The following is a 24,781-nucleotide window of genomic DNA, read 5'->3' on the forward strand; positions in this document are numbered from 1 at the left end:
GGAGGCACTGCCTCCAAGACGGCCTCCTCATGACTCTCGGTCTCATCTAGCCACATCCTCGGTCGGTGGCAGGCTCTCCCGCTTTGGCGACGCCTGGTGGCCACACGTCCAAGACCGATGGGTGAGAGACATTCTGTCTCATGGTTACAGGATAGAGTTCAGCTCTCGACCTACGGCTCGTTTCTTCAGAACCTCCCCACCCCCCGCACAGGCCGACGCACTTTTTCAGGCAGTGGACGCTCTAAAGATCGAAGGAGTTGTGATTCCCGTTCCCCTTCAGGAACGTGGTCGCGGATTTTACTCCAACTTGTTCGTGGTGCCAAAAAAGGACGGGTCATTCCATCCCGTTCTGGACCTAAAGCTGCTCAACAGACAACGATGTCACAAGGAGACTTCCTAGCATCGATCGACATCAAAGATGCTTATCTCCATGTGCCGATCGCACCCGAACATCAACGTTTCCTGCGTTTCGCCATCGGGGACGAACACCTCCAGTTCGTCTCATTGCCCTTCGGCCTGGCGACAGCCCCACGGGTTTTCACCAAAGTCATGGCATCCGTCGTGGCGGTCCTGCACTCTCAGGGCCACTCGGTGATCCCCTACTTGGACGATGTCCTAGTCAGGGCCCCTTCTCGGGTGGCTTGTCAACAAAGTCTTACCGTCACTCTGGCGACTCTCCAGCAGTTCGGGTGGATCATCAATTTCCCGAAATCCAAGTTGACGCCGACCCAATCACTGACTTACCTCGGGATGGAGTTTCATACCCAGCCAGCGTTAGTCAAGCTACTGCGGGACAAACAGCTTTCTCTGCAGGCGGGGGTGCAGTCACTTCTTCGGAGTCAGTCACACCCCTTAAGGCGCCTCATGCACTTCCTGGGGAAGATGGTTGCAGCTATGGAGGCAGTGCCGTTCGTGCAATTCCATCTACGGCCACTCCAATGGGACATTCTCCGCAAATGGGACAAGAGTTCGGCTTCCCTCGACAAGAACATCTCTCTTTCCCTTGCAACCAAAACATCACTTCAGTGGTGGCTCCTACCCACATCTCTGTCTCGGGGAAAATCCTTCCTACCCCCAACCTGGGCCGTGGTCACCACGGACGCGCGTCTGTCAGGTTGGGGAGCGGTTTTTCTCCACCACAGGGCTCAAGGAACCTGGACTCCAATAGAATCGTCCCTTCAGATCAATATCCTGGAGATAAGGGCAGTATATCTAGCCCTATTTGCTTTCCATCGGTGGCTGGAGGGCAGGCAGATCCGAATCCAGTCGGACTACGCCACTGCCATCGCCTACATCAACCACCCAGGCGGCACTCGCAGTCGTCAAGCCTTCCAGGAAGTCCGGCGGATTCTGCAGTGGGTGGAAGTCACAGGCTCCACCATCTCCGCAGTTCACATCCCGGGTGTAGAAAACTGGGAAGCAGATTTTCTCAGTCGTCAGGGCATGGACGCGGGGGAATGGTCTCTTCACCCAGATGTGTTTCGAGAGATCTGTCGCCGCTGGGGAACGCTGGACGTCGATCTCATGGCGTCACGACACAACAACAAGGTCCCGGCCTTCATGGCACGGTCTCAGGATCACAGAGCTCTGGCAGCGGACGCTCTGGTCCAGGATTGGTCGCAGTTTCGACTGTCATATGTGTTTCCCCCTCTGGCAATGCTGCCCAGGGTACTACGCAAGATCCGGTCCGACTGCCGTCGCGCCATTCTCGTCGCTCCAGACTGGCCGAGGCGGTCGTGGTATCCGGATCTGTGGCATCTCACGGTGGGTCAACCGTGGCCACTTCCAGACCGCCCAGACTTGCTGTCACAAGGCCCGTTTTTCCATCTGAATTCTGTGGCCCTCAACCTGACTGTGTGGCCATTGAATCCTGGCTCCTAGCGTCTTCAGGGTTATCTCAGGATGTCATTGCCACCATGAGACAAGCCAGGAAGCCAACGTCCGCCAAGATCTATTACAGGTCTTGGCAAATCTTCTTATCCTGGTGCTCTGATAACGGTTTTCCTCCATGGCCGTTTGCCTTACCCACATTCCTTTCATTCCTACAATCTGGAATGGACAAGGGTTTGTCCCTCGGCTCTCTCAAGGGCCAAGTGTCGGCCCTCTCCGTGTTTTTTCAAAAGCGTCTAGCCAGACTTCCGCAGGTCCGCACGTTCCTGCAGGGGGTTTGCCACATGGTTCCACCTTACAAGCGTCCGTTGGAACCGTGGGACCTTAACAGGGTTCTGACGGCTCTTCAAAAGCCGCCTTTTGAGCCGCTGCGGGATGTCTCTCTCTCCCGTCTTTCTCAGAAGCTGGCTTTCCTGGTGGCAGTCACATCACTTCGGAGAGTGTCTGAGCTTGCAGCGTTGTCATGCAAAGCCCCCTTCCTGGTTTTCCACCAGGATAAGGTGGTTCTGCATCCTGTCCCGGAATTTCTCCCTAAGGTGGTATCCCCTTTTCATCTAAATCAGGATATCTCCTTGCCTTCTTTTTGCCCTAATCCTATCCACCAGTGTGAAAAGGATTTGCACTCTTTGGATCTAGTGAGAGTACTCCGGTTCTACGTGTCTCGAACGGCGCCCCTGCGCCGTTCAGACGCGCTCTTTGTCCTTGTCGCTGGCCAGCGTAAGGGCTCTCAGGCCTCCAAGTCAACCTTGGCTCGGTGGATCAAGGAACCGATTCTCGAGGCCTACCGTACTTCTGGGCTTCCACTTCCTTCAGGGTTGAAAACCCATTCTACCAGAGCCGTAGGTGCGTCCTGGGCATTGCGGCACCGGGCGACGGCTCAACAGGTGTGTCAGGCAGCTACGTGGTCTAGTCTGCACACTTTCACGAAGCACTATGAAGTGCATACCTATGCTTCGGCAGACGCCAGTCTAGGTAGGCGAGTCCTCCAGGCGGCGGTTGCCCACCTGTAAGAGGGGGCCGTTTTCGGCTCTTTTTATTGAGGTATTGTTTTACCCACCCAGGGACTGCTCTTGGACGTCCCAATTGTCTGGGTCTCCCAATGGAGCGACAAAGAAAAAGGGAATTTTGTTTACTTACCGTAAATTCCTTTTCTTCTAGCTCCTATTGGGAGACCCAGCACCCACCCCTGTGCCCTTCGGGCTGGTTGTTCTTTTATGTACACATGTTGTTGATGTTGATTTGTTCTTATGTTTCATGGTCTTCAGTTCTCCGAACATCCTTTTGATTGAATTTACTCTAGACCAATTTATAAGTTTTCTCCTTCCTGCTTTTGCACCAAAACTGAGGAGCCCGTGGTCCACGGGAGGGTGTATAGGCAGAGGGGAGGGGTTCCACTTTTTTAAAAGTGTAATACTTTGTGTGGCCTCCGGAGGCAGAAGCTATACACCCAATTGTCTGGGTCTCCCAATAGGAGCTAGAAGAAAAGGAATTTACGGTAAGTAAACAAAATTCCCTTTATTCTCATTAGCACAAGGATGTACAAGAAGCAAAGGGATGAAACTAAAAGGAAGGTGATACAGATTAGACATTAGGAAAAACTTTCTGACAGTAAGGGCAGTCGGAGAGTAGAACAGTTTATTACAGGAGGTAATGAGCTCTCTCAATAGGGGCTAGGTCCAGGGCAGCGTCGAGACTGACAAGGAACAGGAGTCCTGGGCAATGCGCACCCATAATTTGGAGTTTCTATTATGTAGCAGATCAAGGGTCCTCACGTGCGCTGCCGCCAAATGGTGTCTCCTACAGTTCGGTAGTCCCAGTCCACCCGCGTCCTGCGGACGGGTCAAAACAGAGCTCCGTATCCTTCGACGACCTTTAGACCAAACAAATTGTGTAAATAGCTGCTGGACTTTGCGCCAGAACGATGCGGGGATATGGACAGGCACCGTCTGCAGGAGATATAACAACCTAGGCAGGGCTGTCATTTTAAGGGCTCCAACCCTGCCAAACCAGGACATGACTCCCCGATGCCACATGTTAAGATCCCTCTCCAGCCTGCTGAAAAATTGTTGGAAATTAAGATGGAATAGCCTGGAAAGGTCAGAGGGTATAGTAATGCCTAGGTAGCCAATGCTATTACTTTGGGGCCACTTAAAGGGGAAACGGGACCGCAGCACCAAAATTTGATCCCGAGGCAGGGTCACATTGAGGGCCTCCGACTTCTCCAGGTTAATTTTAAACCCTAACCATCCACCAAATCGTTCCAACTCTGACAACGCAGGAAGCCCAACCGTAGGATTGGATAGATGAATCAACAAATCATCCGCAAATGCAAAACATTTATATTCCGTATTCGCAATCTGAATTCCTCGGATGTCCGTGTTGGCCCGAAAGGCCGCCACCAAATGCTCCATTACCAGAGTGTATAATAAGGGGGATAGGGGACATCCCTGTCGAGTCCCGTTGCGTATCGTAAGGGGGGGAGATAGGGTACCATTTATTTTAATGCGGGCAGACGGAGATCAATAAAGCGCCAATATTTTAGAGGTGATGTTGGGCCCCAGATCCAAATAAATTAGCGTTTGCGCGAGCGCCTCCCATGATATTCTGTCAAAAGCCTTTTCGGCATCCAGAGACAGAACCATGAGAGGGACCTCTTTTGCCTGAGCGTGATGAATGATATCCAGAGTCTTCAGAGTGTTGTCCCTGGCTTCTCTTCCGGGAACAAAACCGACATGGTCTGGATGTATCAGATCTGGCAGGAGGGGATTCAATTTATTAGCGATAAGTTTTGCGTAGAATTTGAGATCTACATTTAGGAGAGAAATTGGTCTAAAGCTACCGCATGCATTAGGGTCCTTCCCCGCCTTGGGGATGACCGTAATATATGCTACTGTGGAGTCTGCCGGGAAAGAGACAACCTCAGAGATGGAATTAAAAGATTCCAGCATCAAGGGGGCGAGAAGTTCCGGAAAACATTTATAAAATTTTGCCGTCATACCATCTGGACCCGGGTTCTTATTTACCGACGCTTCCTGAATGACCTGCTTAAGTTCCTCCATCGTTAACGGTGCCTCTAGATCCTCAATTATGGCTGTGGACATCTTTTTAAAAGGCGAGTCAGGAGCATAGGTGATGCCTCCGAGGGCCACAGGGGGCGGGTTTAGGTTATATAGTTTAGAATAATAGCAATGAAAGGCAGCTGCAATGTTCGATGTAGTATGCACTAATTTATCCATTGAATTCTTAATGCATGGAATTAGGGATGACGCCTGTTTTGCCCGTATCGCGTTTGCCAACAATCTCCCCGGCTTATCACCAAATTCATAGAATCTGCTTTTACCTATTTGAATAATGTGCCTATAAGCCGAGTCCATCGGTTTCTTAAGCTCCAGCCGGGCTCCCAAGAGCCTTCTCAGATTAGTGGTATTAAGCGCACGTTTATGACTGAGTTCTAAACTAGTGACCTTCTGGAGGGCATCTTTTATGTCCTGTGACCTCTGTTTTTTGATCCGCGCGCCGTGTTTAATAAATATTCCCCGTAGGACACATTTGAGAGCCTCCCATTTAAGGGCCGGCGCCGTGGTGTCAGATGCATGATCTGTGGCAAAATTAGTGATAGAGGACCGTATTTCCGAGGCACAGGGCTCGTCTAAGAGCAGAGACTCATTCAGCCGCCAGGACCCCACTGTCTTCGTCATGGAGGGCACACGCACGGAGCAGAATACCGGGGCATGGTCCGACCAGAGGATATTTCCGATCCCCGTATTGGAGAGCCAAGACAGCGCATTATGCTGAACTAGGATGTAGTCCAGACAGCTGTACGAGTCCTGCGGGTGGGAATAGAAACTATAGTCCCTCTCTGAGGGATGTTGTATTCGCCACGCGTCATACAGTTGAAGGAGTAGAAATGATTTTTTAATCCGCCTAATAAGTGAGTAGGATACATTGGATCGGCCCATGGAATTATCCAAAGGTGGGTCCACTTTTACATTCAGGTCCCCGCTAAGGAGCACCATACCTCTCACCAAGGGCAGGGCGGTATCTATTAACTTAGCGACAAACAGGTCCTTGTTCTGATTGGGGGCATACGCATTAATGACCGTGAGAACCTGACTACCGAGTGATAGAGAAAGAATAATGTAACGAGCATCCTCATCTACTTTGAAATCTAATATTTGGTGTGGGAGAGATCTGTGCACCGCTATCGCCACCCCCTTTGAGCGAGACTCTGGGTTATTGGAAAAAAAACATATAGGATAATTATTTTTAATCTGGGGAGAGTGATTGGTCTTAAAGTGGGTCTCCTGAAAACAGGCCAGGTGTACATTGCATTTGTGTAGATGGTATAGGATCTGAGCCAGTTTCTCTGGTCTATTGAAACCCTTCACGTTGAAGGAAGCGATGTTCAAGTCCGCCATTCATGATATAGCTCGGATTCTGTACTTGCCAATGGAGCAGACCTAGAGTTCCATGAAGGGCACCCGTGGTTAGAACAGGAATAGAGATGGGTTGGAAGCCAAAGAGTAAGAAAGAGAGAGAAACATAAACAAGCAGAGGTACCACCTCTGCGCTTAACTCAAAGCGCTTAGTAGCGCACCCTGGGAACATGCCCGCTTCACATCAGACAGGCAGATGTTTCGAACCTATGTGGGGTAGAAGGTGGTAAGGCATCATAAAAGAACAGCTCCTGCACGCACAGGTAAGCACTGAAAAAAAGGGATGAACATGTATAAAACACCGGCATCCGAACAACAATTAGCTCTAAAATGTTTGAACACTTGACAGTCACAATTAACTCCTCGCTCCGAAACCCTCTCACCGACAGAGGGTAATCAAACCCCGGGGGAAGAAACTGAAATCAGCAGTCGTCTCCTCGCCCAAGCAGAACGGAGTCTAGGTGTTGTCCCGTGAATTCCGAGGACCAGCACGCCGGAGTCTCCCCTCCCCCTGCCGATCCAGTCTCCTTGGCAGGCCCGTCAAGCCCCCACCAGGAGACGGTCCCTTTGAGGGTCCCACATTCCTTCCCAGACGCCAAGGTCGCAGCAGGGTGTCAGGCCAGGTGGGAATAGACACAGCCAGCAAATCCAATCCAGCCAAGAATGTTAGTATGTCCTCCTTTACGGACCGACAGGGATAGGGGAAACCCCACTGGAACTGGATCCCCCTTTCCCTCAGAACCTCCAGCAAGGGGCTAAGGGCTGCTCTCTGGGCCAGGGTATGTCTAGACAAGTCCGGTAGGATCCGGATTGGTCTCCCATTGTGAGAGAGGCTTGCCTTCTTTCTCGCCGCCTGCAGGATGGTCTCCTTAACTGCGTAGAAGTGGACACTGCACACAATGTCCCTTGGTCGAGGATCGTCTTGGTCCACGGGACGAAGCGCTCTGCTGGCCCTGTCCAGCTCAATTTGGGCTCCCGGAGGGTGATGCAGGAGGTTGTTGAAAATGGAAATTAGAACTGAGGGAATGTCTCCTGAAATAATAGATTCGGGTAGGCCCCTTATACGGAGGTTTTTTTCTACTATTTCGATTTTCCAAGTCATCAATATTTTGCTGTAGGGAGAATAATTGCTTGGCTTGGTCTTGCATCTTACTTTGGAGAAAATGAATAGCGGCTGTATTGAAAGCTTGGGAAGAGGTCAGGTCATCCACCCTGGAGGTGAGGGAGGAGAGATCAGATCGAAATTGAGCGAACTCCTGCTTACACTTCGCCACCACCTGGTTTGCCAGGCCCACAATATCATTCTTGGTGGAAATTCTAAATAATTCAAATGACCCAAATTCTCATAAAACATTAAATTCTTTATTATTTCATTAGACAAACACACAAGAAAAATATTAAAAAGATGGATAATGATATAATAATATCCTGGGTTCAACAAGTGTTAATTTTTCTTTTTTTTTTAAAATATTGTACATGATAAATTCATACAGGTTCATCATACACATTTTTTGAACAAATTTTTGTACATATGTTTTTGTGAGGTTGGTCTCCTGTAAAAGTATTCAACCCCTAATCCGCCCGCATCGAGGTCAATTATAATATATCATTTGTGATCTATAGGAAAGTGCTAGTGCATTAGCATACAGCTAAAAATAAACAATTTGAGAGACCAAAGATACATGAGAGAATTTTTTCTGATGCAGTTTTTTTTATGGCTTGCCTTAGAAATAATAACTGCATAGATTCATTGGAATAAGCAGATTATTTCTACCCCTAAGCAAAACTATTCAACCCCTCATTCATCTCATGTATCTTTGGTCTCTCAAATTGTTTATTTTTAGCTGTATGCTAATGCACCAGCACTTTCCTATAGATCACAAATTATGTATTATAATTGACCTCGATGCAGGCGGATTAGGGGTTGAATATTTTTACAGGAGACCAACCTCACAAAAACATATGTACAAAAATTTGTTCGAAAAATTGTGTGATGAACCTGTATGAATTTATCATGTACAATATTTTAAAAAAAGAAAAATTAACACTTGTTGAACCCAGGATATTTTTATATCATTATCCATCTTTTTAATATTTTTTTTTTTTTCCAAAACGTTTTTTATTGATTTTTCAAATTTGTAAAAACATGACAAGTATCATTGCAAAAGAAGAACATTCGTCTGACAAAATGTGACATAGAGGTGGGTGATACCCCAATTTGGAGTTCCATGTTGCTGTTCGATTTAAGATAGTATACAGTAACATTAAACCAAAACATAGGTAATGAAATATAATATAACATATGCAATACAATTCGTTAAATCTCTGTGTCGTCCCTGAATGATTTCATTTAATATTTTTGTTGTGTGTTTGTCTAATAAAATAATAAAGAATTTAATGTTTCATGAGAATTTGGGTCATTTGAATTATTTGGAATCTCTGATATTTGATGACCCTCAAAATAGTATGATAAGTTGGAAATTTATCATTCTTGGTGGGTATAGCCTGCAGAAGAGCACGAAGATCTGCCAAAGAGGCCGGACTGTCCTCCCCCATAGAAGCCATTGGGGGGGGGCAGAGGGTGGCTCCCCTGCTGTGTGCCATGTGGGGTTGCAGGGTATGACCACTGAGGGTCGCTGGGTAGGTATGGTCTGTCCCTCAGGGGGACAAGAGCTGCTTGCTGGAGATCATGCCATTGGAATCTGGGACTCTCCTGAATGTAACAATGCTGTGTTTCCAGTAATGCTGTAGGGTTTGGAGGAGGGCTACCCCCCAAGGAGAAGCCTGTAGACCACTGTGGGGACTGTCCAGGAGTGGGGGTCCCCGCTGCAGTGTCCATGCGGGTGTCTCCAAGGCCCCCGAGGGAGGGAGGGGGGGCTGCACCACTAGGCCCCGAGGCAGTACCCTTCGTGAAGGCCATAGAGCCTCCCTCACCTCGGAATTCAGCAGAGGCAGGCAGGGAGGGAGGTTGCTGAGCAGGTAGTTTTCCAGGGGCAACTCCCCCCTCCCCTGCGCTGCTTCCCCGCATCCTGGCAATGATCCGGGCGAGGCGTTAATCACTCCTCCCGGCCGGCCTGCATGTTGCACAGTATCTTGCTGGCGCCCACCGCCATCTTGCAATGGTGCCTCCTAATTACCACTGCCCTCTGGATCCCGGGTCGGGGCTTCTTCCGGGGCATCCTGGCACTCATCAAATTGCGCCTCGGTGCACGGTGTCCTCGGTTGTGTGGCAGCCTTTCACTCCTCCTCCCGCTTGACCCGCAGATGCTTCCTCCATCTCCCGTGTAGGCCGCTAGGAAGCTTCAGCTGACAGGCTCCTCGGCTCAGAAAGGTAAGTCTTGATATCGGGTCTCTGGAGTGCCGGGCAGGTGGAGGAGCGGGTCCTGGACCATCTGGGGTTAGTTTTGCCCATGTTAAACAAAGAATGTGCACATTTATTATAATAAACAAGTGAAAAATGTTCAAAATCAGTGATCCAAAGGTGTGTAAAAAAAAATATATATGGTACCAATAAATATGTCACTTTGTCCTGTAAAAAATGCGGCCCCCCAAATTATTTTTTTCCTCTGTGCGGCCCATACACCCAGCCGAGTTTGAGACCCCTGATCTAGGCGGTTTTCATATACACCTGCCCTAGATATCTTTGCATAACAGGCCATGTAAACAATACTTTGTGCTGCAAATGTACACTTCTTTAGAACATTTTTTTATATTGCACATTACAGCCATCACTACTGCACATACCCATGCGAGTGCTGATAACAGTGCATATGGTTCTGGCCCTCGATACTACCGATGGTCATCACTATATGTGTCCATTATTACTTATATTATCAAACAGACACCACAGGGTTAGACCTTTGTTTTTGCATGTCTGCTATAGACCTTATACTTGTGAACATATATGTTAATGTGATATGGTACTGTATATTTGATTTTTTTTCATAGATTATATTACTATCAGTTCTAGTATCTTAACACCTGTGCAGTGATACCTGTTCTTGACCCTTTTTAATATTTTATACATGTGATGCCCCTGTTCTAGGTTCTCTGGCAGTTGGCATTCATTTTAAATAATAAAATTGTTATACTTTTCGAACAAAAAGGTTTCTCTTAGAATTTTTGTTCTAAATTTCGGTGCCATGTAATTTTCCCGTAGGTCAGCTACATCTATATGACCCACACACTATTTTGAACATATATACCAATCATCTTACACTATATCTTTTAGTATTGTGCATGGTCATATTTTCTCTGATCAACTTCTGAGTGTACCTAACCTGCAGCTAACGTCGTTGTTTGTCAGTACTGTAGCAGTAAGAACCCAAATAATTTATGCAGTCCATGTCTCCAAAAGCACGAGCTGTGCACATTATGTACTGGGCACTACAATGTCAGATTTGCAATTTTCGCTCAGCAATTTTCACTGCATTTGTTTCTGGGAAAACACCCATGGAGTCAAATTTGTCTCTACACTTGAAGATAAATTCACAGAAGGGTGTAATTTGTCCTGTTACCCTTGTGAAAATGAAAAATTTGGGGCAAAAGCAATATGTTTGTGGGTAAAACATATGAATAAATTTTCACAGCTCAACATTATAAAATTCTGTGAAGCACCTTTTGGGTTCAAGGTGCTCACCACACTTCTAAATAAATTCCTTGAGGGGCTTAGTTTACAAAATGTCACTTCTGGGGGGGTTTCCATAGTTTAGGCTTATCGGGGGCTCTGCAAACACGACATGGCATCCATTTTCTATTCCGGGATTTTGCATTCAAAGGTCAAATGCTGCTCCTTCCTAGCCCTGTCATGCACCCAAACAGTAGTTTCCCATGTACTCAGGAGAAATTGCCGAAGAAAGTGTACTGTCCATTTTCTCCTGTTTTTATTGTAAAAATGCAAAATTCGAGGCTAAAGGAACATTTTTTTTTAAGACAAAGTAAAATTTTATTTTCTCTTTCTTCCACATTGCATTATTTCCTGTGAAACACTTAAAGGATTAATAAACTAAATGTGGTTTTAAGCACTTTGAGGGTTGTAGTTTTTAGAATGGTGTCATATTTCGTATTTTCTGTCACCTAGGCCCATCAAAAGCCATTTCAAATGCGATGTGGTACCTAAAAAAATGTTTTTGGAAATTTTGTTCTAAAAATGAGAATTTGCCACTTAACTTTTAACCCTTCTAACTTCCTAAGGAAAAAATATTTAAAAATTTATGCTATGTAAAGTATACATGTGGTAAATGTTATTTTGTTGAATTCTTTGTGTGACATAATTTTTATTCCCTTTAAACCAGAGTTAAATTTGAAAATTGCAAAATTTTTCCCCAGATTTCCGATATTTTCCAAATAAAAGCAAAAAATATCATCCTAAATTTACTACTAACTTAAAATACCAAATGTCACAAGAAAAAAAATTTTTTTTTGAATTACTGGGATCTGTTGAAGCATTCCAGAGTTATTACCTTTAAATTTGACCTGCTCAGGAATGTTATAACAGACTGGGTGGTGACGGGTTTAAAAGAAACCTGTCACCTTTTTTGAGCTTTTTGAGTTATTAATATGGGTATACAGGTTGTATACAGCTGAAAATAGTCATTTCTCTACCTATGCATCCTGTATGATGGCTTGTTCACTAAAAATCATCTGTCATAGCTTCGATCTTCTAGGCCATGGGTCCCCAATTCCAGTCCTCAAGGGCCGCCAACAGTGCATGTTTTCAGGATTTCCTTAGTATTGCACATGTGATAATTTAATGACCTGCACAGTTGATGATTCCAACACCCATGCAATGCTAAGGAAATCCTGAAAACATGCACTGTTGGCGGCCCTCGAGGACTGGAGTTGGGGAACCCTGTTCTAGGCTATGGGCCGTACATGTAAAGTTTCAAAAATACATTATAGTTGTATGGACATCACAGTGCAGTGACTCAAATGATACAATAATATATCGGAGAACTATATCAGGTTTCAGTCCAACTATGGTGAACCTAGTCTTGAATACTGAATTAGAAATACTGTTTTCAATTTATTGTATGTATATGATTTTGTAACTGAATCTTCTAATCTAAAAAGTACTTCTTTTGTGTTGTGCATTTTTGTTTTACCTGTCGACATTGATTGGATCTAGTCTTGAGTTGAAAACTTCAAAAGAAAATCTTACTTATGACATGGATGCAGCAATTTGTGAAGTGGAGGTACATATGCTTTGATTATTACTTTCTATTTTAGATATAAATACACCTCTGTACACATTTTGAAGGGAATCTGTCACCAAGTTGTTGCTACTTCATCTGAGAGCAGCATAATGTAGTCAAAGAGATTCTGAAACTAAGGCCTAAGACCCACACGGCATGAAAATCGGGGTGAGTGGAGTGCGATAAAAAACGCATTCCACTCGGACCAATATTAGCCTGTGTGTCAGCGCACATGAGCGATTATTTTCTCAGCCCTAATCGGACCGAGAAAACAATCGCAGCACGCTGCGACTGTAATGCGAGTCTCTTTCTCTCGCACCCATTCAAGTGTATGGGGCGAGAGAAAAATCGCACTGCACTCCCGGTACACCGGTGTACCGCGAGTACAGTGTGAGAATGGCAATAGCCGGCTATGAAGGAGAGAGGGAGATAAATCCCTCCCTCCCCTCCTCAGTGCTGGCCCTCCCCTCCTAAGCGTTGGCCTGCCCCTCCTCAGTGCCAGCCCGCCCCCCACAGCTGAGGTCCGCTCGCACTGTCGCACCTCAGTCGCAGGGATACTAGCATGCCAGCGTGAGCCGAGTGTCATGCGAGGGGATCGCAGTAATCCCCGTGTGGCCCCAGCCTAACCACTTTTATCATAAATTACAGAGTGCAGCGGTTAGCAGAGCTGGGGGGGGGGCTGTCCTGCCCACACCAAGCTCTCAATAGAAACTGCGTATTGACTGTGGTGTCAATCACAGCAGGGGGATGCCGATCTGCTTTGCATCTGCAGAGGATTCACATCAATGTTAATCATAAAAGAATAAACTCTTTAGCCCTAGGACACACATCCAGCTGAAGCAGGCGCTGGGGTCGGCGGGTGGCACCAGGTCCAACTCTAGGTTTTCGTGGGCCCTGGGCAAAAGAGTTTCAGTGGGCCCCATGCACACTCACATACACAAACATGTACACATACAGGCATATACATATTTGAAGACAAATTCACAAAAATACATATAAACAGACAAATATATACACTAATAAATACGTCATACATGTACACACACAGACACATTAAAAATATTTTTAATATGGGGAATCTGGCAGCAGCCTCACTTCCCCTGTTTTTCTCCCGTTCAGCTCCTCCTGGGCATGGCTACAGTATAAATGTTTACTGTATAAAAATTATGTACCGTATTTTTCGGACTATAAGACGCACCGGACCATAAGACGCACCCTGGTTTTAGAGAAGGAAAATAGGAAAATAAAATTTTAAGCAAAAAATGTGGTCAGGACACACTGTTATGGAGCGAGAATCTGCTGCTGCTGTTATGGAGGTAATGTCCCCAAATTCTCTTCTAAGGTACCCCATCCTGGTAATGATCCTCCTGCCTTGTATATGATCCTTTTGCCTTGTATATATATGTCCCTCATCCTGGTATAGCCCCCATCCTGCTATATACTGCCATCCTGGTATGTGCTCCCATCCTGCTTTATACCCCATCCTGGCAAATGGCCGCATCCTGCAATATATCCCAACCTGGTGTATGGCCGCATCCTGTGGCACACAAAAAATAAACGTTCATACTCCCCTTTCCTCGCTCCACGCAGCATTGCTCCTCTTCCCGTCTGTGCCAGCAGCAGCGCCGCTGACCTGTGTGGAGCCGACCACGATCCCTGCAGCATCGCAGTGTCCTCCTGTCTGTGCCGGCCACGGCTGTGTGTGGACATCATCGCTGTGCGCACCGCTAGTTTCCACATACAGCCGCGGCCGGCACAGACAGGAGGACAAGCGATGCTGCAGGGATCGTGGCCGGTGAGTATACTGATTCACTGCACCCCGCGCTGATTATGCACAGGGGGCAGTGAATACAGCCGCACATGATCACTTCAGGCTGTAGTTGTGAGTGATCACGCGGGCCAGCTTTTTACTATGCGCGCACCCCCGACCCATCATCCTGCCCACCTGTCAGCGCCGGCTGAGAGATGATGGGCGGGAGGATGTATGCATATGAAATGAGCAGGCCCACATGGTCACGGCAGGCGCTGCTACAGCCTGCTCATGCTCCCGATGACCCGCGCCATCGCAGCACCCTCATTCCCCGCAGCCATGCCCTACATTCAGACTATAAGGCCCACTTTCCCCCAACATTTGGGGGTAAAAAAGTGCGTCTTATAGTCCGAAAAATACGGTATATATCCATATATATCACCTACAATTAGAATAGTCTATAAATTATTTACATAAATTAGGTTGAAATATTGATATATATATATGGACTATATACTTGATTAAGCACCATTTAATTGATAACCATATAAAAAGAAAGTACACTCAAGACCATAATAATAAAATATAATTTATTGAAAATTATTTAAAATTAGGAATTTATTAACATTGAAAATGATCAATATAATAATAATTGAAAAAAATCACACATTATGGCTCAACACTAATAGATACAGAAATAATTAAATATGATGTAAAAATAAACAACCAGCAGTTATTAGATAGCAACCAGATTATATAGTTCTCATTCAAAATGCCCAATACCAACAATAAATTAAATATATAAATATAAAATTGTATAATCAATATTCATTAATTTGTAGCAAAAATTGAATAAAAAACGTATGCACCGTGCCCAATGGTCACTATAAAAAATAATTGCATACATAATCAAAGTTAATCAAACATTGATTATGTATGTAATTATTTTTATGGTGACAATTGGGCACGATGCATAATAGTTTTTTATTCAATTTTTGCTACTAATTAATGAATATTGATTATACAATTTCATATTTATATATTTAACTAGTTGTAGTACCCGGGCGTTGCCCGGAATAGTAACTGTCTCTCTGTCTCTCCCCCAGTCTGTCTGTTTGTCTGTCTGTCTCTTTTTCTGTCTGTCTCTGTGTGTCTGTGTCTATCTCTCTGTCTGTCGCTGTATCAGTCTCTCTGTCTCTATCTTTGTGTCTGTGTCTGTCTCTCTCTATCTCTGTGTCTGTCTCTTTCCCGGTTTGTCTCTTTCCCGGTTTGTCTCTTTCCCGGTTTGTCTCTTTCCCGGTTTGTCTCTTTCCCGGTCTGTCTCTTTCCCGGTCTGTCTCTTTCCCGGTCTGTCTCTTTCCCGGTCTGTCTCTTTCCCGGTCTGTCTCTTTCCCGGTCTGTCTCTTTCCCGGTCTGTCTCTTTCCCGGTCTGTCTGGCTTTTTTTTTTTCCTTTCTGTTTCTGTTTGTCTCTGTCTCTTTCCATGTGTTCCTCTTTCTTTGTCTGTGCCTGTCTCTCCACCGACATCCTATTACCTCACACGTAAGGTTGTTATACTAGGAGTGTCCTTTATTCCTATAGCAACCAATCATAGCTCCTATTAATAGCCTGTAGCTCGCTGCTCCATTCACTTTAATGGAGGCATGTTTTTTGGAGAGTAACTGTAAAGCGCAGGGTTAAATTTTCTTGGCAAAACATAGTCTATGACGTTCCCTGAGTCACATGAGTTGTCTGTGCAAAATTGTGATTGTAAATGCAACGGTGCGGATTCCTTTAGCGGACACACACACACACTCACTCAGCTTTATATATTAGAGATTTATTGTTGGTTATTGGGCATTTTGAATGAGAACTGTATAATCTGGTTGCAATCTAGTAAGTGCTGGTTGTGCATTTTTAAATCATCTTTATTTATTTCTGTATCTATTAGCATTGAGCCACAATGTGTTTTTTGCAATTATTATATTGATTTTCAATGTTAACAAACTCCTAATGATTTTAAGTAATTTTCAGTAAATTATATTTAATTATTATTATTATTATTATTATTATTATTATTATTATTATTATTATTATCATGAGTGCACTTTCTTTTTATATGGTTATGGCTACAGTATATACGGTACTTCACAAGAGGTGCTTTGTGCAAATACATCACAGGGGAGGCTGAGAGTGCATACACATTACTGAGGGTGTATACACACTACTAGGGGGCATACAGCGCAGTGGGAGCCCATGCAACTGTGGGGGGGACACATAAAGCTCGGCTGGGGCACATACAACTCGAGTGGGTTGGGGGAAAACCGCATTGGGGGACACTAGCACTATGCTTCCTCTTCATCCATAGGATGGGAGCATATCATGCGCTAGCTTCGCCCACAGATGTCCTAGCCAGGAAAGTTCAGCTGCCGGTCCGAGCACTGTGGTCCCCGGAAATCTGCGTGGGGGCAGCAGAATATGATAGAGAGTGGGCCCACCAACTGTCCAGGGCCACACACTTGCCAGAGTGCAGATGACGATGCCATGTCCAGGTGCAGTCACGACCCCTACAACTGCGATTGTTGCGCCACTGTTCACTTTCCAAATATACTTCTGCTACCTACACTGCTCCTCTTAGCTTATCTCTCTTAAGCATATACAGTACAGCCCAAAAGTTTGGACACACCTTCTCATTCAAAGAATTTTCTTTATTTTCATGATTCTGAAAATTGTAGATTCACTTTGAAGGCATTAAAACTATGAATTAACACATGTTGAATCAAATACTTAACAAAAAATTGTGAAACAGCTGAAAATATGTCTTATATTCTAGGTTCTTCAAAGTAGCCACCTTTTGCTTTGATTACTGCTTTGCACACTCTTGGCATTCTCTTGATGAGCTTCAAGAGGTAGTCACTGGAAATGGTTTTCATTTCACAGGTGTGCCCTGTCAGGTTTAATAAGTGGAATTTCTTACCTTATAAATTGGGTTGGGCCATCAGTTGTGTTGTGCAGAAGTCTAATGGATACACAGCTGATAGTCCTATTAAATAGACTGTTAGAATTTGTATTATGGCAAGAAAAAAGCAGATAAGTAAAGACAATCGAGTGGCCATCATTACTTTAAGAAATGAAGGTCTATCAGTCCGAAAAATTGGGAAAACTTTGAAAGTGTCCCCCAGTGCAGTGGCAAAAACCATCTAACGCTACAAAGAAACTGGCTCACATGAGGACCGCCCCAGGAAAGGAAGACAAAGAGTCACCTCTGCTGCGGAGGATAAGTTTATCCGAGTCACCAGCCTCAGAAAGCGCAGGTTAACAGCAGCTCAGATTAGAGACCAGGTCAATGCCACACAGAGTTCTAGCAGCAGACATATCTCTAGAACAACTGTTAAGAGGAGACTTTGTGCAGCAGGCCTTCATGGTAAAATAGCTGCTAGGAAACCACTGCTAAGGACAGGCAACAAGCAGAAGAGACTTGTTTGGGCTAAAGAACACAAGGAGTGGACATTAGACCAGTGGAAATCTGTGCTTTGGTCTGACGAGTCCAAATTTGAGATCTTTGGATCCAACCACCGTGTCTTTATGCGACGCAGAAAAGGTGAACGGATGGACTCTACATGCCTGGTTCCCACCGTGAAGTATGAAGGAGGAGGTGTGATGTTGTGGGGGTGCTTTGCTGGTGACACTGTTGGGGATTTATTCAAAATTGAAGGTATACTAAACCAGCATGGCTACCACTGCATCCTGCAGCGGCATGCTATTCCATCCAGTTTGCGTTTAGTTGAACCATCATTTATTTTTCAACAGGACAATGACCCCAAACACACCTCCAGGCTGTGTAAGGGCTATTTGACTAAGAAAAGGAGAGTGATGAGGAGCTACGCCAGATGACCTGGCCTCCACAGTCACGAGACATGAACCCAATCGAGATGGTTTAGGGTGAGCTGGACCGCAGAGTGAAGGCAAAAGGGCCAACAAGTGCTAAGCATCTCTGGGAACTCCTTCAAGGCTGTTGGAAGGCCATTTCCAGTGACTACCTCTTGAAGCTCATCAAGAGTGTGCCAAGCAGTAATGAAAGCAAAAGATGACTACTTTGAAGAACCTAGAAAATAAGACATATTTTCAGTTGTTTTCCACTTTTTTAAGTATTTCATTCCACATGTGTTAATTCATAGTTTTGATGCCTTCAATGTGAATCTACAATTTTCAGAGTCATGAAAATAAAGAAAACTCTTTGAATGAGAAGGTGTGTACAAACATTTGGTCTGTACTGTATATACACTTTATTGATGTTTTGCTTTGGTCCTTCCAGTTTGGAGACCGGAATCAGTCAAACTAAACTGTGCACATTACTGGTATGGTGTGGGGCTGCCTCTCTGTCAATAAAATGAGCTTTACTCACCCACCGTTGTTTCTGGTTATACCAATGTAGTCTGCCTAAAACTGTTCAACGAGTGATTTGACTATGTATGTCACATGGTGCAGTTGTGATGTCATCAAAGCAGGCTATCAACAAGGAGGGCTGGCAGTGGGAAAGAGTCAACAGTAGGTGAGCAAAGTTCATTTTGTTATTTGTACACTGAGCAAACCTGGGGAGTAAAGAAAAGTGAGTTCTGAAAACCCCCTATTAGGCTATGGGCGCACAGTGCGTTTTTCGCGGCGGTTTTGCGCGTTTTTCGGGTGCGTTTTTGGCCTCAAAACTGCATGACTTTGCTTCCCCAGCAAAGTCTGAGTTTTCATTTTTGCTGTCCGCACACAATTGTTTTTTTAAGCTGCGTTTTTGAGCTTAAAAAAAAAAATGGACATGTCAATTCTTTCCTGCGTTTTTCTGCGTTTTCTGCCCATGCAATGCATTGGAAAAACGCAGCCAAAAACGCACCAAATCGCAGTAAAAACGCATGCGTTTTTTGACGCGTTTTTTCGACGCGGGTGCGTTTTTGTGCGTTTTTAGCGGCCAAAAACGCAGCGCCAAAATAACGCAGCGTGTGCACATAGCCTAAATATGTAGAAACTAATGTGCCAGCGGTTAAGCGTCTTAATGTTTTTTTATAACTCATCCTATGCAGCGAGCGACATAGAGATTATATAAGAATGGTTGCCAAAATTGTATGGTCATTTACATTTTATCTTTACAGCACTGTAAAGACAACAGTGATTGGATGAAACTAGGAACTTTGTATCTTACTGTCTGTGCAGGATGTGAAGACCTAACTAACCTTAAGAACTTCTCAGGATGCATAGCAGAAGCACTTAAGAAAGAATCAATCAGCGAAAGGCCAGAAATTCCCTATTGTCAATTTGCAGATTCTAGTAAGTATACATGGTGTATATGCTAAAAAAAAAAAAAACAACTTTGGAGACGATGTTCATAATTTTTTTTTTTTTTTGTACTTATTAAATCAACATGCAGAATTATTATTTACTAGAAGGTGGCCCGATTCTAACGCATCGGGTATTCTAGAATTTACGTATTGTAGTTACTGTATGATTTTTGTTATATATATATATATATATATATATATATATATATATATATATATATATATATATATGTGTGTGTTGTGTGTAGTTGCCAGTGTTTGTGTTGGGCGCTGTAAATGTTTTGGGTGTTGTCTGGGTGTGTGAGAGCGGTGTTGTATGTGTGTTGCATTGTGTGTGTTGCGTTGTTTGTGGAGCGCTGTGTGTCTGCAGCGTTCTGTGTGTGTGGTGCTGTGTGTATTGCGCGGTTTGTGTGGGTGTGGAGTGCGTGTGTGTGTTTTGGGGGTAGGTATGTTTTGTGCAGTGTGTGTGTTGCGCGGTATGTGCGTATATTTATGTATGCCGCGGTGGTTGTGTGTTGGGTGTTGTGTGTGTGTGTGGGTGTCTGTGTAGGGCGGTGTTTGTGGTTCCCAGTGTGTGTGTGGTGTGTTGTGCGGGTGTGGCGGTGTGTGTGTGTGTTTTGGGGGAGGTGTGCACCCCTCATCGTGCTCCATCCCCCATGCTGCGAACCCCTCATCGTACTCCATCCCCCATGCTGCGCACCCCCCATCATGCTCCATCCCCTATGCTGCGCAACCCCCATCGTGCTCCATCCCCCATGCTGTGCACCCCCATCGTGCTCCATCCCCCATGCTGCGCACCCCCATCGTGCTCCATCCGACATGCTGCGCACCCCCCATCGTGCTCCATCCCCCATGCTGCGCACCCCCCATCGTGCTCCATCCCCCATGCTGCACACCCCCCATCGTGCTCCATCCCCCATGCTGCACACCCCCCATCGTGCTCCATCCCCCATGCTGCGCACCCCCCATCGTGCTACATGGATATGTGTACTGGGAGCCTGTGTACGCTGGTAACCATGATACACATCGGGTAACTAAGGGAAGCGCTTCCTATAGTTACGCGATGTGTATCATGGTTACCAGCGTACACCGGCTCCGTCACGATCTCAGCATCGCAAGGTTATGTCCGCCGGGGGCGGGGCCGAGTGTGCCAACGTGTGGCGGGGGCGGGCGAGGCGTCAGCGTATGCCGGCTCCCTGCACATGTGTACCGGGAGCCGGTGCACGCTGGAGCGGGGCTGAGCGGGCGAGGCGTCTGCGTATGCCGGTTCCCTGCACATGTGTACCGGGAGCCGGTGTACGCTGGTAACCATGATACACATCGGGTAACTAAGGGAAGCACTTCCTATAGTTACGCGATGTGTATCATGGTTACCAGCGTACACCGGCTCCGTCACGATCCCAGCATCGCAAAATATGTCCGCCGGGGGCGGGGAGCCGGTGTACGCTGGAACGGGCGATGCGTGCGGAGAGCCGGGGCGAGAGGCTAATCCATGCGGGGGGGCGGGGCCAGGCCGAGCCCAGCGGCCAATCCGACAGTTGTCACTGTAACGACACTGTCACGGTGACACAATTTTGGAGCAAGACAGATCAAGGCAATTATATATATAGACTAGAAGGTGGCCCGATTCTAACGCATCGGGTATTCTAGAGTTTGTGTAGTTACTGTATGATTTTTGTTATATATAGATATAGATGTTTGTAGTTGCCAAGTATTTGTGTAGTGCGCTGTATATGTTCTGGGTGTTGTCTGGGTGGGGGTGTGAGAGGAGAGCGGTGTTGTTTGTGTGTTGCGTTGTTTGTAGAGCGCTGTGTGTCTGCAACGTTGTGTGTGTGTGTGGTGCTGTATGTGTTGCACGGTTTGTGTGGGTGTGTGTGTGTTTTGGGGGGAGGTATGTTTTGTGCAGTGTGTGTGTGTGTGTGTGTGTGTGTGTGTGTGTGTGTTGGAGGAGTAGTCCTGGAGGGAGAGGAGTATAATAGTAAGAATAGTCCTGGGGGGAGAGGAGGATAATAGAGGAGTAGTCCTGGAGGTGAGGAGTATAATAGGGGGAGTAGTCCTGGGGGGAGAGGAGGATAATCGGAGTAGTCGTCCTGGGGGAGAGGAGTATAATAGGAGGAGTAGTCCTATGGGGAGAGAAGGATAATAGGAGGAGTAGTCCTGGGGGGAGATGAGTATAATAGGAGGAGGAGTCCTGGGGGGAGAGGAGTATAATAGGAGGAGGAGTCCTGGGGGGAGAGGAGGATAATAGGAGGAATAGTCCTGGGGGGAGAGGAGGATAATAGGAGGAGTAGTCCTGGGGGGAGAGGAGGATAATAGGAGGAATAGTCCTGTGGGGAGAGCAGGATAATAGGAGGAGTAGTCCTGGGGAGAAAGGAGGATAATAGGAGGAGTAGTCCTGGGGTGAGAGGAGTATAATAGAAGTAGTCCTGGGGGGAGAGGAGTATAATAGGAGGAGTAGTCCTGGGGGGAGAGCAGGATAATAGGAGGAGTAGTCCTAGGGGGAGAGGAGGATAATAGGAGGAGTAGTCCTGGGGGTGAGGAGTCTAATAGGAGGAGGAGTCCTGGGGGGGAGAGGAGTCTAATAGGAGGAGTAGTCCTGGGGGGAGAGCAGGATAATAGGTGGAGTAGTCTTGGGGTGAGAGGAGTCTAATAGGAGGAGTAGTCCTGCGGGGAGAGGAGTATAATGGGAGGAGTATTCCTGGGGGGAGAGAAGAATAATAGGAGGAGGAGTCCTGGGGGGAGAGGACGATAATAGGAGGAGTAGTCCTGTGGAGAGAGCAGGATAATAGGAGGAGTAGTCCTGGGGAGAAAGGAGGATAATAGGAGGAGGAGTCCTGGGATGAGAGGAGTATAATAGAAGTAGTCCTGGGGGGAGAGGAGTATAATAGGAGGAGTAGTCCTGGGGGGAGAGGAGGTGATAATAGGAGGAGTAGTCCTGTGGGGAGAGGAGGATAATTGGAGTAGTCCTGGGGGGAGAGTAGTCTAATAGGAGGAGTATTCCTGGGGGGAGAGAAGAATAATAGGAGGAGGAGTCCTGGGGGGAGAGGAGGATAATAGGAGGAGTAGTCCTGGGGAGAAGGAGGATAATAGGAGGAGTAGTCCTGGGGTGAGAGGAGTATAATAGGAGGAGTAGTCCTGGAGGGAGAGCAGGATAATAGGAGGAGTAGTCCTGGGGGGAGAGGAGGATAATAGGTGGAGTAGTCCTGTGGGGGGAGGAGGATAATAGGAGGAGTAGTCCTGGGGGAGAGGAGTATTATAGGAGGAGTAGTCCTGGAGGTGAGGAGTATAATAGGAGGAGTAGTCCTGGAGGTGAGGAGTATAATAGGAGGAGTAGACCTGGGGGGAGAGGAGGATAATAGGAGGAGTAGTCCTGGGGGTAGAGGAGTATAATAGGAGGAGTAGTCCTGGGGGGGAGAGGAGGATAATAGGAGAAGTAGTCCTAGAGAGAGAGGAGTATAATAGGAGGAGTAGTCCTTGGGGAGAGAGGAGGATAATAGGAGAAGTAGTCCTGGGGAAGGGGAGTATAATAGGAGGAGTAGTCCTTGGGGAGAGAGGAGGATAATAGGAGAAGTAGTCCTGGGGAAGGGGAGTATAATAGGAGGCGTAGTCCTGGAGGAGAGGTGTCTGATAGGTGGAGTAGTCCTGGGGGGAGGTGTATAGGTGCCCAATGTGTGTGGGGGGCGTGGCCGAGCGTGGCAGACGTGGCCGAGCGTGTGGAGGCGTGGCCGAGGGGGCAGAGTGTGGGGGGCGTGGCCAAGGGGGGCAGCGTGTGAGGGGTGTGGCCGAGCGGGGCAGAGTGTGGGGGCGTGGCCGAGGGGGCAGAGTGTGGGGGCGTGGCCGAGCGGGGGTGTGGCCGAGCGGGGGGGCGTGGCCGAGAGGGCAACTATGCAAAGCGGTTTCCATAGTTACCTGATGTGTATCATTGTTATCAGCGTACGTGTGCCGGGAGTCGGGGTATGCTAGTAAGCACATCAGGTAAGTATTCAAAGAGACAGTGCTGGGTCACTTGTTGGTCTCCTGCTGTGCAGCACGCATCAGCGTATGACAGCGGGAGACCAACGATCTGAATGAGCAGGGAGCTGGCATACGCTGGTAACCATGCTACACAATATTAGAGGATGGGGGATACTTGTGAGAAGTCTTGGAGGCAATTGCCTGAAGAAAGTATGAATGTGTAGGAGGAAAAAAAAAATTGGGAGGATCGGTGATTACGGATTACGTGTGGGAAGATATCAGGAAATTAGTTCAAAGATATATTGAGGAGACAAATTCTAGACTGCTTTGTAGGTCAATGTTTGTAGTTTGAACTGGATTCCTTGGGGTACTGGAAGCCAATGAAGAAATTTGCAGAGGGAACAAAGGAAGTAGTAGCAAGGAAAGAGGTGAATTTTTTTTCAGGCAGCAGAGTTAAAGAAGCATTCCCATCAAAAATTGTTTTCCCCTAACTATATGGAAATCATCATATTATATAGCACTGTGCACTTAATATTTCTCATTTTGCCTTTCTATCCGATAATTTTTTGCTTCCATTTAGGTTTATTGCATCACATGATTAACCCCTTCAGCCCGGCAATTTTCTTATCCCATGACAGCACCGTATGTGAGAGTGTATCCGCCCCCAGGAACAGGAAACCTTTCTGAAAAATAAAAGGCGCAGCACCTCTCTAAAACACCAGTGTGGTTTCCTTTTCTTGGAAGAGGATACCTGTTACCTGGAGTTCTCCAGGTGATCGGGTCTCAGGTGTCTGGAGGTCTCTGGGATCCTGGTGTCACGAGCCGCACTGGTCGCATACGCGGTTCCCTCCTCATTTCCAGCATCTCACAAACCAGGGGTTCCCGGGGTAACCGTTGGACAGTGGAGCCATTGGTTGCCTGCAGGGCGGGAGTGTCGGCTGGGGCTTGTCCCTCCACGTGGACGGATGTGACTGTGCATGCCACGGATGGCGTCACAGGCAACTCCCTAGATCAGAGGCGGAGCCTGTTAGGTTCAAAAACAGAGGCGGGAAAGAAGATCCTTGTGTTCCTGTAGCACTATTGGTGAAGTGGCCTGCAAGATGGAAGCTCCCACATCGCCCAGCATTGCTGCAGAAGACCTCCAAACCTGCTCCTACCATGGTAGCTTCCGGGCTCAGGGTGAGTAAGTGGGATCTCCCATGACATGTACTGACCCCCCTTTCTTTTTGCCCCTAATAAATTCAAGCCAAGAGAG

General features: G+C 46.6%; 1 protein-coding gene across 1 annotated transcript in view; it reads left to right on the forward strand.

The window, feature by feature from the left end:
- Positions 1-24,781, forward strand: part of TOPAZ1 (testis and ovary specific TOPAZ 1) — a 321,592-nt gene that overhangs the window by 226,022 nt on the left and 70,789 nt on the right. The window contains exons 13-14 of the mRNA XM_075315235.1: positions 12,454-12,520; positions 19,387-19,561. Of these exons, the coding sequence (XP_075171350.1) occupies positions 12,454-12,520; positions 19,387-19,561 (242 nt within the window). The remainder of the gene's footprint in view (positions 1-12,453; positions 12,521-19,386; positions 19,562-24,781) is intronic.

Source organism: Anomaloglossus baeobatrachus, chromosome 6 (assembly GCF_048569485.1).
Source record: "Anomaloglossus baeobatrachus isolate aAnoBae1 chromosome 6, aAnoBae1.hap1, whole genome shotgun sequence".
NCBI classification, from domain to species: domain Eukaryota; kingdom Metazoa; phylum Chordata; class Amphibia; order Anura; family Aromobatidae; genus Anomaloglossus; species Anomaloglossus baeobatrachus.